Source organism: Saccoglossus kowalevskii, chromosome 2, assembly GCF_978046115.1.
Source record: "Saccoglossus kowalevskii chromosome 2, keSacKowa6.1, whole genome shotgun sequence".
In the NCBI taxonomy this organism is placed as follows: Eukaryota; Metazoa; Hemichordata; class Enteropneusta; family Harrimaniidae; genus Saccoglossus; species Saccoglossus kowalevskii.
In genome coordinates, this window is record NC_140642.1 from 6,276,553 (window position 1) to 6,295,875 (window position 19,323).

At 34.8% G+C, this 19,323-nt stretch overlaps 1 protein-coding gene and 1 long non-coding RNA gene across 2 annotated transcripts; both read left to right on the forward strand.

Annotated features, from left to right (window-relative positions):
• The first annotated feature begins 1,449 nt into the window (after positions 1-1,449).
• LOC100371557 (eukaryotic translation initiation factor 5-like) lies at positions 1,450-17,950 on the forward strand. The gene is made up of 11 exons (XM_002732928.4): positions 1,450-1,533; positions 1,674-1,804; positions 3,314-3,572; positions 10,410-10,491; positions 10,699-10,871; positions 11,341-11,613; positions 11,860-12,024; positions 14,029-14,190; positions 14,944-15,111; positions 17,179-17,307; positions 17,751-17,950. The coding sequence occupies exons 3-11, from the start codon at positions 3,501-3,503 to the stop codon at positions 17,868-17,870; spliced, it is 1,344 nt and encodes a 447-aa protein (XP_002732974.2). The 5' UTR covers positions 1,450-1,533; positions 1,674-1,804; positions 3,314-3,500; the 3' UTR covers positions 17,871-17,950.
• LOC146748074 (uncharacterized) lies at positions 4,867-6,046 on the forward strand. Its single transcript, XR_014931047.1, has 2 exons — positions 4,867-5,407; positions 5,735-6,046. It is a non-coding gene; the product is annotated as an uncharacterized LOC146748074 (long non-coding RNA).
• Positions 17,951-19,323: the final 1,373 nt, after the last annotated feature.

A 19,323-nucleotide genomic window follows, 5' to 3' on the forward strand; every position in this document is an offset into this window, starting at 1 on the left:
ATTAATCAATTTTCGGCTTTTCCATTGATATCTCAAGTACTAATCACCACATTTCAATAAAACTTGGTACATAGATGTCGTAGGACACTGCACAAACCTGATAGTTTTTTGGGTAATATCAGTAGATATTAATTACTTAATTTGCATAATTAATTAATTTTCAGCTTTTGATATTTCAAGTAGTAATCATCACATTTCAATGACACTTGGTACATAGATGTCATAGAACATTGCACAGACCTGATAGTTTTTAGGGTAATATCAGTACATAATAATTACCTAATTTGCATAATTAATTTTCAGCTTTTGATATTTCAAGTAGTAATCATTACATTTCAATGACACTTGGTACATAGATGTCATAGGACACTGCACAGACCTGATAGTTTTTAGGGTAATATCAGGACATATTAATTACCTAATTTGCATAATTAATTAATTTTCAGATTTTGATATTTCAAGTAGCAATCATCACATTTCAATGACACTTGGTACATAGTTACTTAAGGACTGTGCAGACCCCTGATTAGTTTGGGGTAAATATTTGTGCATATTAATAGTTAATTTAAGTACCATATTTCAATGAGACTTGCTACATAGATCTTCTAGGATTATGCAGAGACCTGATTAGTTTTAATTGGATATTAATTACCTAATTTGCATGATGTTCCACTGATATATAAAGAACCACGAATTGGATTTTAATGAAACTTTTAAAGAGAACTATGCAGAGACCCAATTAGTTTTTAGTAAATATTTATGCTTATTAATCACCTAATTAACATAATTAATTAACACTGATATCTCAATTACTGATTATCACATTTGAATAAAATTTGGTACATAAATGCTCCAGGACAATAGACAGGCCTGATTAATTTTGGGTTAAAATTTGTTCATATTAATTCTCTAATTGGCATAATAATTCATAATTGTTTTGTTCTGTTCTGTTCAGAATAGTTACCTGATTTACATAATTAGTTTTCAACTTTTCCATCAATATCTCATGTACAAGTAATTTGAATTAATTTTTAATGTGTCTTCAATACTCTCAGCACACGGGAGTTCTTTCTAAGCTTTCTTTGATTTTGGAGTTTGGGGAACGCAGTCAAGAACACAAAATTTCCATTGATAGAAATAAAAAACAAACTCGTATCGCACACGATCTTCGTTGGAAATAAAGTATAGTATATTTTATTTGACTCAAATTAATGAATTGGGAATACATTAACCATGGTCAATAATCAAAAACAACAACAACACAATAACAAGAAATACAGATATAAAAAATACAATAAAATGTTAAAACAGATAACACTAACACTATAAAGTCTCTATAAAATAACAAAAAACGTCACTCTAATGAAAAATAGTGTTCAATGGCTATCTATGAATTGAATTAAAATTGTGTTTGGAAATGTGAATGACGCCCCCACGCACGTAGCTAGCGGAGAAAAAAATATTGACATCCGGGACTTCAGGGGAGAAACCCACGACTTGCGCAATATAGATTGTGATCCTGATCACATAAATGTATGTGTGGCCAGTTTGGCTTGCCACGTCTGTTGAATTTTATGCGTATTTTCGTTTACTTTCTCGATATTTCACATGTAGAAGTATTTGTTGATGTTTATTTGATATTAATGTTGGTTATTTTATCGTTTACGTTCTAGATTACGACGACTACCAGTGAAGATTTACGGAGCTAACAAACGTGGGAGAAGCACAGCCTTTCAGCTGCTACTTTTCTTGTTTTTATATTTTTAACATTTCGGAGTGTTTATGTCTAATTTGAGTTGTACGGGTAAGTACTTACAGTTTTGCTTTGTTTTTGTGTCAAAAGTTGGGAATAGTGAATTTTGCTAAGATCGCAAATGTAACATATGTTTCGTGGCATGTGGCCATGCATGTTTCCAGAAAATCCAAAATGGCGTCATCGCAGGTTTTGTGAATATGGAACCGGTTTACTCCGATTTCCTGTTGTAAAGCAGATTTCCCTGACACGCAACCCGCTACACTCCCACGGGTATCTACGTGTATATTACGTATTTGGTAGTTTCGTTGGAAAATACCGCCTTAAACTTCATTTGTATTCCCAAAGCTAATTTACGTGACAAGGTAGACATGAATTTTTCACGTTCGTTGATAATTACCTGTATTGACAACAGCTGGATCTATTGTGATCTATCTTACGTGCCGCCCTTGACAAGGTTATGACAAATATGGTGACGTGACAAAAACATTACAATTGATTTAGTTTTATATGCCTACATTTACTGTTTTTGTGAGCGTCACACAAGAGACTTTCCGTCTGAAAACGTGATCCGTCATTGTTACAATGTTAGTCGTGTACTGCATGGATGTGCTCTCGTGACCCCGTGTCCTTAAACTCAACCTTTTTATAACCTTTATACGTATTGAGAATAATTCAACCTTCGTCTTGAGAAACATGTGCTAGAAAAAAGTATGCTCAAGAGAAACCATAATATATTTAATATCTTCATGCAAGTGTTTTATCATTAATGGAAGGTTTATTTTTAATATCGCGTGTTGTGTTATAACATCTGTTACGAGTGAAAAAGATTTACATCTGCTTATTAAGCTTTTGTTGTTAGGCAGCGATTACGGCTTATAAAAACTTGAAAATGTAAGCAATGGACTGTAGGTATGGCTAGTGACAAAGTCGTACATAATGTACATACCAGTTGCATGTTTTGATTTGTCTATCATTAGCACACCATCTCTACACACCTATCTGATGAGTCACAGCCAATCAATTACCTAAATAGGATTGCTATATTTTTCTCAAAGCTGATCTCAATAGAACTACTAGTATTCTGAACAGATTCTCATTTCAAATTATCATGGAAATATACATTAATATTATAATAGAGTAATGACAATTACTCATCTTGCACAAATTATTTGTAATTCACTGTAGACTGAGTAGAAATTTAATTAAGGAAATGATTAACAAATTATCCCCATAGCACTTTTCTGTCTTGATGGCATGAACTCATAATGATAAAAAGAACATGGCGTATCATTTTTAATTCGCTTGAATTTTCTTATACACCAAATCAAGAAAATTCTTAGTGTTTACATTACCGGTTTACAGTGTTAGATGTAGAGGTGATTGACATCATTTTGTGGATTGCAGATACGAGGGTGAACATTTCATAGAATAGATTGAAATATAAAACTCGTGGGAATGAATTGTCAAGTCATTAGTGTATTGTCATTGCATGCTACTGTTAGCACTTGTGATGTTACTTGTGATTACTTACATAAGATAAACCTGTTTTGCCTGTAGACTTATTGGTGAGCCCTGTAGAGGTACACTGCGTTCCTTGTTATCATCTTACGAGAAGCCCACATAGGTGTATGAATGTCACACATTACAACAATCATCGCCCAACTAATCCAAAGGCAAAATATTCAAGGAGTACGAAGACAAATAAACATAAAGCTAGATTAAGTCCTACCAGTAGCAAACCAAGATGGCGCTCAATGTCAACCGCAATGTTACTGACCAGTTTTACAGATACAAAATGCCCCGTATCATAGCAAAGGTGAGTATATAACCAATATATTGGATGACCAGCAATTAATGCCAGGAGAAATTGATCAATGTCGTTTGACTTATTCATTATGATTCATTAGCATTAGCAGTCTCTTGAATTTTCTGTATGCTGACGGATTGCAGTTTATTTGTTGGCGCAAGTTTGTGAAATTATGCTGGCCGTCCTTAAAAAAGGACAACCACGTTGGAGGACTTTTCTTGCTTTGATGTGTGACCCATTGGTGAAGCATTTTAAAGTTTTTGTTTTCAATGATGAATATTGAACATTTTCACGGTTTGAAAATTAAACATGGCCAAGATAGTTTCACTGAAATTGTAACATGGATCATTGGCATGAAAGATGGAAAAAAAAAAATCTATTGTACAATTACATATGCATATTATACATTTTTTATTACAATACTCAAATCACTAATACAATCACAAAGGTTTCATATATGTAAATTTCAAAATTCGTCATTTACAAATGTCATAATTATTACTATTTAATCCTTGAACTAAGATTGGCTAACTAAAGAATAAAAATTACATAACCTTTTTTAGTTTTCCTAAAATAAAAGCTGATAGTTTTCTCAAAAGAATGAAAATTTTGAAGTGTTACCATATACAATCGGACATTTCATAACAGGGCACTGACAATTTTAACAAGACAGTTTTCAGATAACATGGTCTGGCACCCTGTTAAAACTCCTCGTGGAGAACACTGACTGGTGTAGCTGAGGGACAGGGTATGTAGTGTACAAAGAATTTTCAAAATAGCAGCACCTTAAGTAGCTTAAATGCAAATAATAGAATTGTTGAAAATAACCGCGTTGCATAAATTTTGTCAAAAGTTGTTTTCACACAGTTAAATTGCTCAAAGACAAGCAGCTGGTAATATCAGTTAAAAGTGGCCACTTTACTGGAAAAGCATACTTTACTGACTGTTGTTTGAGTATCGTGTCTTGATGTATTTTAATATTCATATACCGTTAATAGATAATGTTATTGATTTTCAAAAAAAGAAAGTTTAATAGGAATTGAGAAATAAAGGAAATTCAGCAATTGGTAAAGTATTCTCAATCGCAATGAATGCTATAAATAAATTAATAGACAACATAAACAATTCATCATTAAATAAACTGCCAATTAACATAAATTCCCATGGGAGCAAGATCTGTATAGCTCTGTAGTCTCCTAATTATCTTGTGAAGACAATTTAATGCTTTGTATAAACGAATAGCTTCTACTGTTCAGAGCGATATCTTATGAGCATATTTTTAGTCCCCGTTCCAGTGTTCTCCCCAAAGCGTTTTAGCGTAGCGGGGCCGCTACTCCATTATTTATGCCGCTACTCTGAGAGATTGCCCGCTACTCTGTGGCATTTCCTGTTACTTTGTTTTAGCTTGTTAATACACGTGCGAATCTGTTAGTCAGCGTCATCAGCGTCCGGTACTGTGAGCCAAATCAGGTGTGAATGGAAACATGTCAGTGATTACGCAAAGACAATGGACTAATACAGCTTCGTACTTCGACAATAAACACTTTCGCCCTATTTAATTGGGGTAATAGCGAGTATTTTCTCAGTAGCATATTTGGCTGGAAGAAGCAACGATGTCAAACAGCAGAAATATTACGTTGTGGTTCCGCGTAGAACGCCCTGCTGGGCCCCTGGTTGCGAGCGATAAACCCACCAGCAACGCGGTCACCGGTACCCCTGTCGGCAGTGGTACTAAACGTGTCCAAGATGATGTTACAACGAAAAGTGCAAAAAAATAAACTCTAGATTTGATGCACAATGGACAACAAAATATACGTGGCTGAGAGAAACATCCGATGGCAAAGGTAAAAAAAGTATTTATTTGTAGCGTTTTACTTGGAAGCGAGTTTTGACCTAGTTTAGTAAATTTTTGTATGGCTTCATTTTTTGCCGACCGTCGAAACATTTTTTTGGAAACGACCTTCTTTCTGGAAGTTCAAAAATTGTTGGCTACGATTTATCAAAGTAACTAATACTAGTATTGTGTTTTGAAATAGTTGGGTAAAGTTTATCGTGGCAATTTTTAAGTTTAGCGACTTTTCAAAATGGCGGCAATTTGTTTATTTTCGTGTTGATCGTGACGATATTTTTTAAATACAAGTATTGATTCGCTCCTATTTCTTATCTTTTAGGAATGCTGTGACACATATGTGGAAAATTCAACTTAAAAACATCCAGAAATAGTTCTTTGGTATGGAATTCTATGCCATGTATAACTATTACGAAATATGCTATCGATAAACACGCACACTCGGAGATGCACAAGAAGGCCATGTCATTTAATAGAAGTGGGAAGCAAAGAAAATCACGGCGTTCTCAAAAGCTGCAGATCACTGGGCTTCCATGAAAGTCCGAAAAATCAACATTACATAGAAATCACACAGCAGCAGATTCATTTAATCTTCTACATAAATTTGTTAAAAAATAAAGACACATTTTCATCCATGCAAGCCTGTCATTGTTTTCTTTATCTTCAGACAAATGCTAATGATATGTAAATTATATGCAAATTAACCGCCACTCTGATACATTTTTCTGGGGAGAACACTGCCGTTCGGACGAAGTCCGAAAACGGGGACTTATAATTCGGTCTCCATCCGTCCGTCCGTCCGTCCGTCCAGAGTCGTATCTCAGAATCCCTTGGACCGATTCCGTTCATTCTTTGCATGTGCCTAGTACTTCATGTGGGACATATGCACATGCAGTGGTTTAGCGATTCGATTCAAAATGGCCGACTGGCAGCCATCTTGTTTTTTGAAAATGTTGTACTTTGGACATGCTTTGTCAGTTTTCATTCAAACTTGGTACATAGATTATACATGTTAGGATACATGTCCATGATGATTTATTTCACAATTGGATCAAACATGGCCGTCTGGCAGCCATCTTGTTTTTTGAAAATGTCGTATTTTGGACATGCTTTGTCAGTTTTCATTCAAATTTAGTACATAGATCATACATGTTAGGATACACGTCCCCGACCGTCCGTGAGTTCCTGAGGAAGTCAGTCTGTGTGTCCGTCTGTCCGTGCGTCAGTCTATCCAACGTCACATTTCAGAATCCTGTGGACCGATTCCGTTCATTCTTTGCATGTGCCTAGTACCTTATGTGGGACATATGCACATGCAGTGATTTAGCGATTCGATTCAAAATGGCCGACTGGCAGCCATCTTGTTTTTTGAAAATGTTTTATTTTGGACATGCTTTGTCAGTTGTCATTCAAACTTGGTACATAGATTATACATGTTAGAATACATGTCCATGACGATTTATTTCGCAATTGGATCAAAGATGGTCGACTGGCAGGCATCTTGTTTTTGTTTTTCTATGCGGTATCTTGGATGTGCTCTGTCAGTTTTCATTCAAATTTGGCACATACATGTACTTTATACATGTTAGGATGCATGTCCATGACAATTTGTTTCAAAATCTGGTCAAGGATGGTCGATTGACAGCCATCTGACTTTTTGGCCTTACTACTATATTTCCACAATTTATGTACCATTTTCATTCGTATTTGGCACATACATCATACATATCAGTGTGTTTCATAATCAGATCAAAGATGGCTGAATAACGGCTGTTTTTATTTTGGCCATATTACTATGACACGAAACACGTGTTTTCATGTAAATAAACAATCTGTTGTATACGCCAATTGGAACTCAAGTTTCAAGGACACTCTTGCGACAACCCCTTTGCTTTAATATGACAAGCACAAAGAGAACTTAACGGGGACTGTGTCATTTTCAATGACTTGTATTCTGTGCTATTATCAGTCAAATTGGTCTCATTACTGAAATTATCTCTAGTAATTTCTACATTTCTTTATCTGGTTTTAACCCAACGAATGAATGAACAGTTTAAAATTTGGATGGGGTTAAGTTAGTCATAATCGGATATCTTTGATTTCATATACCATGCTTGTTGTTAATCACACAAATACCTTGTCAATGAGGTTACAGAACAGATGACAAGTCTAAAGATCAATGAAATCATCTTTTCTTTTTTCAACAATATGGCCTTACAATTGAGATGTACTTCTAATAAAGCAAATGGTATGACTCAGCTGTGCTCGTTTTGCCAGTAGGGAATAATTATGTAATATTACTCGAAGATGATTGCGGTTTCTATTACGTACATATTGTAATCACTAAATGGACGTGGTCTTTTTTTGTCCACAACACATGCACAAAACAAAGAATACACCGTACAATCTCTTGAATAGGCGTCGGGGCAGAGTGAAAGGCCTTATTTTGGTTCTAAAATAGGCGTTACGAAATGTGGAAAAATTACAGTCAATCAAAAAAAAATTCCACATGATACAAAAAATACTCGGTATTTTTAATGTAATATGCATTTATTTTTTTAATTTTCTTGGTAACGAAAAGTATATTCTAACAGAAGTTTCAAATAAAAACACGAATGCACTGCTTAGTAGCAAATGATCACATAACGGTAGCTCGATCCGGCCATGCTGCGGGTCACAAGTGAATAACTTACTTGTTTTCCCAAGTGTTGATATTGGTGATTATTATTTAGTTGTGATTACAATAACGCACGAAAAATAAATTCGTTGAATTGTTATAAAATGCAAGTAAAATTCAACTTAGTTTCCCCGTAAGTGAATGATTTCAGTCACATGTAAACAGCCAATACGATATCCGCCATGTTTTTGAATGCTCACGTGACGCATTATTGACCGGATAGGTCAAGTCGCCAATTAACCAATCAAAATGCTGGATGGTGCCCACGTGTCTAAATTACATAGCTCATTTAAATATGTTAATGACAGTTCAGCGACCTCATGGTGAACGCAACACGGAAGAGATTTACCGATAATGTAGTGCGATCTTTTGCCTTTGATTTCCATGGGAAAACGGCATGATTTTTTTTTTAAATCAAGAAATTATTTGTTTTCGAAAGATAAATTATTCTTCAATGCTCAGTTTAACACTTTTACAGTGATAAAAGCTGGTTGAAACAATGAAGTCAGTCACCGTCTTGTTGAATTGGGGGTGCGGTTAGTAATAGGTACTTTTCAAGTTTTCAATTTTTGTTAAGAACTCTTTTAACCCTGAAGCCGGAATTGGGGGTGCGGTTACTATTACGTATGCGGTTTATATTAGGACTTAACGTTACCTGAAACTCAGTCCTATGTTTGTTTTTCTTCAATACACTTATTTGGAAATAGCTATGAATGTTGAAATGAATTTTTGCTAAAAGCTTTTACTCCCTCAAAAATCAAATTTTGGGTCTGGTGAAGATGTATACTTTTGCAAAATTTATTTATTTATACCATCTACTTATGTGCATTGTCTTTCTGCTACAGTGAGCAGGTGCAAAACAAGTTTCTATTTGAATTTAATCCATAATTATAATTTATTATACTTTTATATGGTTTCTTTAGAATATATTAGCATACTGTCATGCACAGATGAATGTCAGACAAAAATTAATCCTGTTTATTACTGACTATTAGTTACTAAACTGTAATTCCCATGTTAAAAATTCACAATTTTTCAGTAAATTGTATTTTTGATATTGATAATAACCATGTTGTACTTTATTGGGTAAAATATTATCCACATTTGAATTTTTAGAAATGTCTACAATTTAGATAAATTTAGATCCATTTACCCTTCTAATTTAAGAAAATAAAATGGGGTTGCATATACATATCTATGTAGCAAGTTTGCCATGGTACAAGAACATGGCCTTATTCCTTAACAATTTTATAGGGAAAATCCCTTAATTGTGGATTAAATTGGAATAGAAGCTTGTTTTGCACCTGCTCATCTTGAAAAGATGCATTTTATGCTCATTACCAGAAGGCCTTCACTATTGATTCAGATAACCCCACATTCACTGAATAAATAGCTGCTACTTCAGTAAGAATAATTTTCTAAAGTCTGGGAAAATTGTAATATTTGATAGCAGAGGAATGCTATATAGCAAGAGTAGCTCATGACAGATGAGTCTATGGTCAAAATAAGTTGTATTTTAATGACCACTATACATTAAATGTGTTTGGTTTCAGTGCTGCTATATTTTCTCTATTAAAAGAGCATCTCCATTTGAAGCGTACACAAAATTACATTTAATTTTTACCGAATCATTATTAAAATGACACTTATTTTGACCATAGTACACTCTCATATGTGCATGGTTTCACTAAGAGCTAATACATTAGTACAGGAGTTATTTATGCTAGGAAACGACAGGTCAGTGAATATCTACAAATTATTAAGTCTTAAACATTACTGGGGAAAACAAATGTGTTATGAAAATATACCTTCCAGGGTCCAGAAAAAAATAACCTACTTATCATGTTTTGACAAGTTGTGCATATTAAAATTTGTTGGCTCAGTGCCAGAATGGCTGTATGGGTGGCTCAGACACAATAACTAGGCCCGAATAAAGAATGTTCACCTTATTAAAACAATGTATCCTGGTTTTGTACATTATATTCCGATATATGCATGTATCTTGCGAGATGTGCATTCCTATAATATTAACATCACATTTACTGCAAAGTTTTAATGAGGAAGCAATTTGAAATCCAGTGTCTGCAGAGGCTTGGTTATTTTCAATATCAGATAAACAACCTGCCTCTACATTTGAACAACGCTTATTATTTAGTGATTATTATACTAGTGTAGGTATCATTTTGTCAGTAAAACATTTACATTGTCATTGTATGTCTGTTATGTACAAACATAGGTGCATATGATCCTTAACAATAAATGCACATCTTTATATTGATATTTATAATTGATTAAATTGGTTTCTTGCGTTTTTTTTCAGGTTGAAGGGAGAGGCAATGGAATCAAAACTGTTATTGTAAATATGTCTGAGGTTGCTAAATCTCTTGATAGACCACCAACTTGTAAGTAATAACCTGATATCTACCAATCAAATACTGGGGTGCAAAAAACGTCAAAGGGTGACTTTGATGTCATTTTGTTCTTTAAATAATTAACTTGGATTATCACTTAGCCTTGTTACTTTGAGTGGTTTTCTTTCAATTGGCCTGTGATTTCTTTAAACCATTGTCAAACACTATTATTGATACACTATATTTGTATTAATGCAGACCCAACCAAATACTTTGGCTGTGAGCTAGGAGCACAGACTACCATGGATGGCAAGAATGATCGTTTTGTGGTGAACGGTTCTCATGATCCCCAAAAGTTACAGGATATGTTAGATGGGTTTATTAAGAAGTTTGTACTCTGTCCTGAATGCGACAATCCTGAGACTTCTTTGGTGAGTGTAACAAATAAATTTATATTTAGCTTCCTAATTCACAAATGTCAAAAAAGATTATAGACTTGTTTCCAGTTAATACTGGTTTACTTGCGTCTTCAGCACATGGTGTTTGGCAAATGGCAATTTGTTCTGTATTTCAAGTCAATATGTTGAGTAAAACATTTTGAAAATCCTGCCAAATTTGATGACTAGATTTGATAATGCAAATGAGACATTGTGTTAAAACCAAATTATCCATCCAGAATTGCCAATACTAAAGGATCCTCTTTTTTTTTTTTTTGGACAAGGTCTCATGTTGGACATTTTAAAATTTGTCCGCGTCAGAATGCTCTAAACAATTCTAATGCAACTGAGCAAAATGCATTATAGTGGAAGGTGCTGGTGACTGATTGCGTGTTTACATTTGACACATTGATAGGCCTTTATTTGTAGAATGCATATGCTGACTCTAGTCTTACTTGATTAGGTCATTTCTGCTAAAGCCGGTACCATTGGTCAACGTTGTATTGCATGTGGATACCAAGGTCCTATTGACATGCGCCATCGCTTGACTACATACATTCTGAAGCATCCACCTGGCTCTGAAATATCTGGCTCCACTCCCAGCAAAAAGGAGAAAAGAAACAAGGGGAAAAAAGAAAAATCTGGCAAACAGAATGGTGACGCTGATCGTGATTCTCCAACTGGTTGCAACAGCCCACCCCCTCAAGAAGATGGTCAGATTGAAGTACCAGCAAAGGTAAGCTTGAACTTCCTTGTTGCAAGTGCTTCCAGTTTCAAGGCCAAATTTTTTTGAGGTACAAGATTTATAAGAATATCTGCTGTTGTTGTTGATGCCTCTGAAGTTCAAGCATTGAGTAAGTTGATCATTGGTGTTTGTATGATTCTTGTTTGCGTTCTTTGTACTTCACTTCAGTTAATAAGATTTCATTTATCTGTCTCAAAATGTTGCCATTAGACAAAATGATGTACATTTTAATTACAGGTAACCAACGATGGCTTTGATGATGATTGGTCTGTGGATACCAGTAAACAAGCAGTCGCCAGACGTATGGAAGACCTAACTGATGGTGCTAAGGGTTTGGCACTCACTGATGATCTAGAAAAGACTCAACAAGAACGTGTTAACATGTTCTATTCATACGTCAAGGTACCTAGTCTTAATACGAGCATTAGTAGTATAGAACTTTGAAGTCTGTTTTATATGGTACTGTGTGCAGTCTTGTTAGTCCCCGTTCGGACGAAGTCCGAAAACGGGGACTTGTGTTTTGACCTCCGTGTGTCCGTGCGTGCGTGCGTCCGGACCTGTATCTTAGAAATGCCTGGACCAATCACAATCAAACTTCACACATACATCATACATGATACATGATATCATACATATGCACGTCCATTTGTTTCTTGATCTGATTCAAGATGTTCGAATGTCGGCCATTTTTGTACTAAAAATCATCAAAATCAAGCATTTCCCGGCTGTTTACAGATGGATTTTGTTCAAACCTTGTATATACGTTGGACTTTATAGGACCTTGATGAACATCATTTTGTTTTACGATCTGATTCAAGATGGCCGAATGGCGGCCATTTTTGTGCTAAAAAATCATAAAAATCAAGCGTTTCTTGGCTGTTTACAGATGGATTTTGTTAGAACTTGATATATACATTAGACATTATGCGACCTTGATGCAAATAATTTTGTTTTTCAGATAACATTCAAAATTGCCGACTGGCGGCCATTTTGTTTTAATGAATGGGCTTCTAGACACATATTTCCAACTTGTTTTGACTGATTATGTTCAAATTTTAAATATTCATTATACATCATGTCATAGACAGATATATTGGTTTGACGATCCTATTCAAAATGGCCGAATGGTTGTCATTTTTGTGCTAAAAAATCATCAAATATCAAGCATTTCTGGCATTTATGGATGGATTTCGTTCAAACTTGGTACATACATTAGACATTACGAGTTCCTGATGCACGTCATTTTAATTTTTCAGATCAGACTCAAAATGGCTGTCCGGTGGCCATTTTATTTTAATGAATGGGTTTCCAGACCCATATGTCTGACTTGTTTTGACTGATTATGTTCAAATTTTCAGGGGTACCAATGAAAGTGTAGCTTTTTAATGAAAATCACAGCTTTGACACCGTACACAACATGGCTGCTTCCAAAAGCAGCGTGAGCCAACATGTCTTTACACTGTCATAAAATCCAATTACATGTATAAGAATAGAATGTTCGCTTCGAAAAATGGAATTGAGATTTCTCTGCAAGTTTCGTAAAATGGTGGCTGAAACTTTCTAGAAATGAAATTGAACCTGAGCTTCACTGATTGCGGCATATTACACAGCATAACTTGGTGATTTTGTTTAGAAAACGAGTAAAATACTTACCGTCGCTAACACTGCTTTTGAAGGCAGCCATGTTGTGTACGCCCTCAACATCAAAATATGTTCAAATCTTGAGTTTTCGATGTCAAAACTAGCGGATTTCATTCCTCCAGCTAAGCTTTCCCTGACCAAGCTATGCTGCACGGTGTCAAAGCTGTGATTTTCATTAAAAAGCTACACTTTCATTGGTACCCCTGATTTTTAATATTCATTATACATCATGTCACAGATATACGGATATATTGGTTTGACGATCCTTTTCAAAGTGGCCTAATGGTGGCTATTTTTGTGCTAAAAAACTTGTTTTATTTATTAGATCGGATTCTGACATTTTGTTTTAATGAATGGGCTTTTAGAGCCATATCTCCGACATGCTTTGACTATGTTCAAATTTCATATATTCATTATACATATATTCATAATGGCTGATTTTGTTTTAATTAATGCTGTTCCACAGCAATATCTCTCAATACTCATTTGACGATCAGATACAAATGTCAATCATTTAAATGTTAAACAATCATCATATTCCTGACATGTTTATATTCCAGCTATATTTCCATAAACAAAACTTTGTCTTAAATTTGATAACTAACGGGGACTATGCCATGCATGGCTTGTTAAGATGCATTTCTGTCATTACATGAATATGCTGATGTAAGTTTATAGTTCAGTCTGATTTTAGTGTTTGGTTTATTTGTGTACTGAAGGACTCCAAGTTGCACCTTGATTTATTTTGATTTCTGTTTGTTCCAGAATAAAAGAGACAATGGTCAGATGGTTGGTTCTGATAAAGATTTCCTGGCAGAAGCAGAACGTTTGGAAGTGAGAGAGAAAGCACCTTTAGTTCTTGTTGAGCTTCTCTTCAATGAGAATATGATCTCCCAGATTAAAGAATACCGCCTTCATTTCCTTAGGGTGAGCAATTAATACCATAATCGTTCAACATTAAACATGTAAACAAGACAAAGAGCATAGTGGCGTCAAAACATGTGGGATTCAACAATCTATTATAAAATATTTTTGGCTTATTTTCACACTTAATGTGCTATACAAATTTGGTCAATTCTGATAAAGTAAGAGACAATTCTTTATTTCCTACTGAAAATTCAGCAATTGAGCTATATAAAGAGAATTTCAAGCTCGAGATCTTGAAGGGAAGATCCATCCACAATACTAGAGTCTAACTCAATGTAGTCGCATCAGGCCATGGTACACCAGTCATTTTGCTTTACAATCTTATCAAGATCTGATAAAGCATTTTATTCTTTGGTTTACTTCAAACTGAGCTCTTAGTCAAACATATGTCGCTCACGTGCACTTCATTTTGCGACAGTGCAGTAAAAAGATCGTTTCTGAATGAGTTTATGTTCAATTGTATTAGAATTGGTATTCATGGCAACTGCATCACTACCCAAAACTATTCATTAGAATTAAAAAACCATTAAATACACAAGTCTACTGTATAGAATATAATGATTTGCTGGGTTTTATTTTCTCTTATAGCTAAAATGCACTGAACAGAAACTCGGTGAATAATCAAATTAAGAACTCGCAAACCAATAAAAATATTTTTGTGACATAAGATTTGCTAAAATAAAACCTATTGAGTATTTTAGTATTATAAGCATACATTGCCTTTGACTCAACTTTTTGCCGCATTTCTCACAGATGGTACACGAGAATAAAAAAGCCCAGAAGAATCTTCTCGGAGCCTTTGAGATTCTTGTTGGAACTGTACATCCCGACGTTCTCTTGCCTAAAATACCACACATCTTGAAAGCTCTGTATGATGCTGATTTTGTAGAGGAAGACGTCTTGTTGGCCTGGGGCAAGAAGGTAAAATACCTTTATTTAGTAAACCATCATTGTGAAATTATTAGTCCCCGTTCGGACGAAGTCCGAAAACGGGGACTTATAATTCGGTCTCAGTCTGTGCGTCCGTCCGGAGTCATATCTCAGAATCCCTTGGACCGATTCCGTTCATTCTTTGCATCTGCCTAGTACCTTATGTGGGACATATGCACATGCAGTGGTTTAGCGATTCAATTCAAAATGGCCGACTGGCAGCCGTCATGTGTTTTTAAAATGTTGTATTTTGGACAGGCTTTGTCAGTTGTCATTTAAACTTGGTAAATAGATTATACATGTTAGGATACATGTCCGTGACGATTTATTTCGCAATTGGATCAAAGATGGCCGACTGGCAGGCATCTTGTTTTTTAGCTCCGCTGTCGACTTTGTCGAGCGGAGCTTATCATATGAGTGATTGTCCGGCGTCATTCGTGTCAATGTTTTACTTTTTCGACTTCTTCTTGAAAACTACAAGTCTGAATGCTTTGATACTTGGTGTATATGTACCTTGGGTGGACCTCTCTCAGGTTTGTTCATTTCGTGATGATACCTTTAATTCTCTAATTTTGGTGAATATTTTTGTCATTTTTGGTAAAAAGTGATAATTTCAACTTCTTGTTAAAAACCAATAGTTCAATTGATTTGATATTACGTATATAGATACTACATGTAGACTTTTCTCAGATTTGTTCATTTCGTGATGATATCTTCGATTCTTTAATTTTGGTGAATATTTTTGTCATTTTTGGTAAAAAGTGATATTTTCGACTTCTTGTTAAAAACTGCAAGTCTGATTGCTTTGATATTACATATATAGGTACATTTGTGTACTACATCTGGACCTCTCTCAGATTTGTTCATTTCGTGATGATATCTTCGATTCTTTAATTTTGGTGAATATTTTTGTCATTTTTGTAAAAAGTGATATTTTCGACTTCTTGTTCAAAACTGTAAGTCCGATTGCTTTGATACTATACATATTGTTCATTTTCTAATGTCTTCAGTTCTTTAATTGAAATGTGCATTGCTAACAGCGGAGCTATCTCAGCCGATAGGCTGCTTGTTTTTTTATGCGGTATCTTGGACGTGCTGTCAGTTTTCATTCAAATTTGGCACATACATGTACTGTAGAATACTTTATTTTCGCTTGGAATTTATTTTCGCTATTTAGGCTGAAGGGATGATTCTGTGAAAATAAAATCCAGCGAATATACTTTTTTTCCTATATTTCACATTAAACTCATAAACAAAATCAGTGAAAATAAATTACATACAAAACGCCCAAAAAGCCTTTTCAGCGAAAATTAATTCCAGCGAAAATAAAGTATTCCACAGTACTTTATACATGTCAGGATTTATGTCCATGACAATTTGTTTCAAAATCTGGCCAAGGATGACCGATTGACAGCCATCTGACTTTTTGCCCACAATTTATGTACCATTTGTATTTGACACATACATCATACATATCAGTGTGTTTCATAATCAGATCAAAGATGGCCGAATAACGGCCGTTTTTATTTTTGGCCATATTACTACTACACGGAACAAGTGTTTTAATGTAAATAAACAATCTGTTGTATACGCCACGCCACTTGGAACTCAAGTTTCAAGGACACCCCTGCGACAACCCCTCCGCTTTAATATGATGAGCACAAAGAGAACTTTCACTGTATTTTGTCAGGGGTGTTAACGCCAAATTGTGCTTTTTGAAATCTTCCCTATATTAGGAGGACCCCAATTTTGAAACAAGTTTCATTTGCAATGATACACACTATATGTTGTCAATCCCTCATTTTTTAGTGACGCGATACACTAAAATGCTAATACAATCAATTTTTGTATTCGGATCAAGACCTGCATGTTGGCAATGGGAAATAGTGGTCTAAAATCAACTAATAAATTAACAAGAAAATTATGGCCGTCAAAGTGCAGTACTCGTACAACTTGCGTTTGGTATTGTGTAGTTTGCATAAGACCATATCAAGTGTGCGTGACTCATTGCAATGACTGGGGTGCTTTTAAAGTGATATTTTTCTCGTAATATTGTAGCCATCTAAGAAGTTTGTGTCTAAAGAGATATCTCAGCAAATCCATGAGAAAGCTGCACCATTCATCAAATGGTTGGAAGAAGCTGACGAGGAGTCAAGTGAAGAGGAAGAGGAGGAAGAGTCTGTACAGGTGAGAGAAATTGAATTCTTAATTATCCTCACTTATGCCATGTTCGTTCTCCCTGAGGTTGAATGTGCCCACACTCTGGATGAGTGAAAATGAATGGACAGACCACAGCCGCTGTGTCTCATTTTGGAAAGGGTATGAAAAATGGGATTCATAACCATGTGCTTTAAACCAACATTTTCAAAATCCATAACACATAGTATATACCATGTTGTGGTAGCGTGGTTCCCCTCTCTCTCTCAGCACTTGCATCATACACATGTACTGTATTTGCTCTATTAGACATGCATCTCCAAGTTACATGAATTATATACTGTATCATTGAAATATCATTGACTTTGAACAACACGCACACAGCTCATTATCAGCATATCTGCTACTAATACAGTATATAGTTTCCAACAGATAAAGCAACTTTCCTGACGCAGGTTTTTTTTCTGTTTCAGGTTGTGTACTCCAGCCACAGTGGTGACTCGTTGAAAATAGAATCTGTGCCACAGAAAAATGATGTACCACCACCACCACCACAACTAGAGGAGGATGACATTGACATTGATGACATCTAAAAATGAATCACTAATATGGATAAAAGGGACCCACCCTGTTAGTCTGTAGTTGCACTGTTGTGTTTGCATCTAAACAACTACTTGATAAAATTAATATTTGTGACGTTGTCCTTACTCTATTCATCAATGGACAACCAAAGGCATATTATTTTCTTCCTCCACAACTTCATATATGTTAAATAATATTTTAATGCCTTTGTTTAATGGAATGCCTTGATTCAAATATTTAATGTATCTGACTTTTTATCATTGCATCAGTAGTTTATGTTCAATGCATTCTCATAAGAAAACAAAATTAGCACTGATCAATTGTATAAATGATGAAATTTTAATTTTTAAGAATCTAAATTTAAGATGCACCAAAGCTGAAAGTTGATATTCAGAGCAAGCCTGTAGTAGTAATGCTGTTCACAAGTCGTCCAACCTGTACGTCAATAGATTCATACCTGTAATTAAGTTATTATTACAATAGAGGCAAATGGGTTTTTGTGATCTTATAGCGACATTGTCACTGAGATTAAAACATTGGTTAGAATACCATGGTCGGGATTACATGAACCCAAATACAAATGACTGAACTTCATAATGCCTCTGACTAACAGTTTACATGCTTGCTGTTAAAATAGGCTTAAATGGTGCTTGTAAGAGTCTGAATTTGATTGTGCCCTTAAGTTGTCATGGGTACAAGATGCCAAATAGCCAGATTTAATAGTTGTAGGCAGCAGCAGCAGCATTGCAGTTGCCATGGATATATTGTCTTCCAGGCCAATTTCAATGAAGATCTGGCGTACATTTTGTTAATTTAAATAAAGGATGTCCAATGGATTCCTATAGAATGTATACTATTAATTCATTTGTTGTATTAATAATTAATTTTTTAAACTTGGTCTGGTTTCCCAAACACGGCATTGCTGCACATTTTGTTTTTCTTCCTTTCAGACTATACTGGTAATTAAATTATAATAAATTAAGTAATTTAATGTTTTTGTTTCAATTATCTGAATTGTCGTATTTGAGGGACAGGGTTCCCAACATTTTTTTTTGGTTTAGTTATTTGTTTGAAATCTATCATGACTTGAATCTGAAGTTCATATTTTTCTTTAAACATTGTCATTTCTGTGGTTGTTAAAATTGCATATGTGCGAGTAAGGCAAATAAAAAAAATATATATATATAATGTCTGTGTCCAGTCCTTTATAACTGGTTTTATTGATTGTACATTCGCTGGATTTTATTTTCACTAAATTATTCCTTCAGAGAAAATTAATACCAAGCGAAAATAAAGTATTCCACAGTAAGCTGAAATTTCCAAGAACCAACACATGTCAAAAATTATATCTATAAAAGTGAATATTCATGGTGTAATTTAAGTGACCAGACTGGAAGGGGGAATTTGTTACTTCTCTAAATATCCAAACATATTTTAGTGTAAGGTAGTAATACCAACATCAGA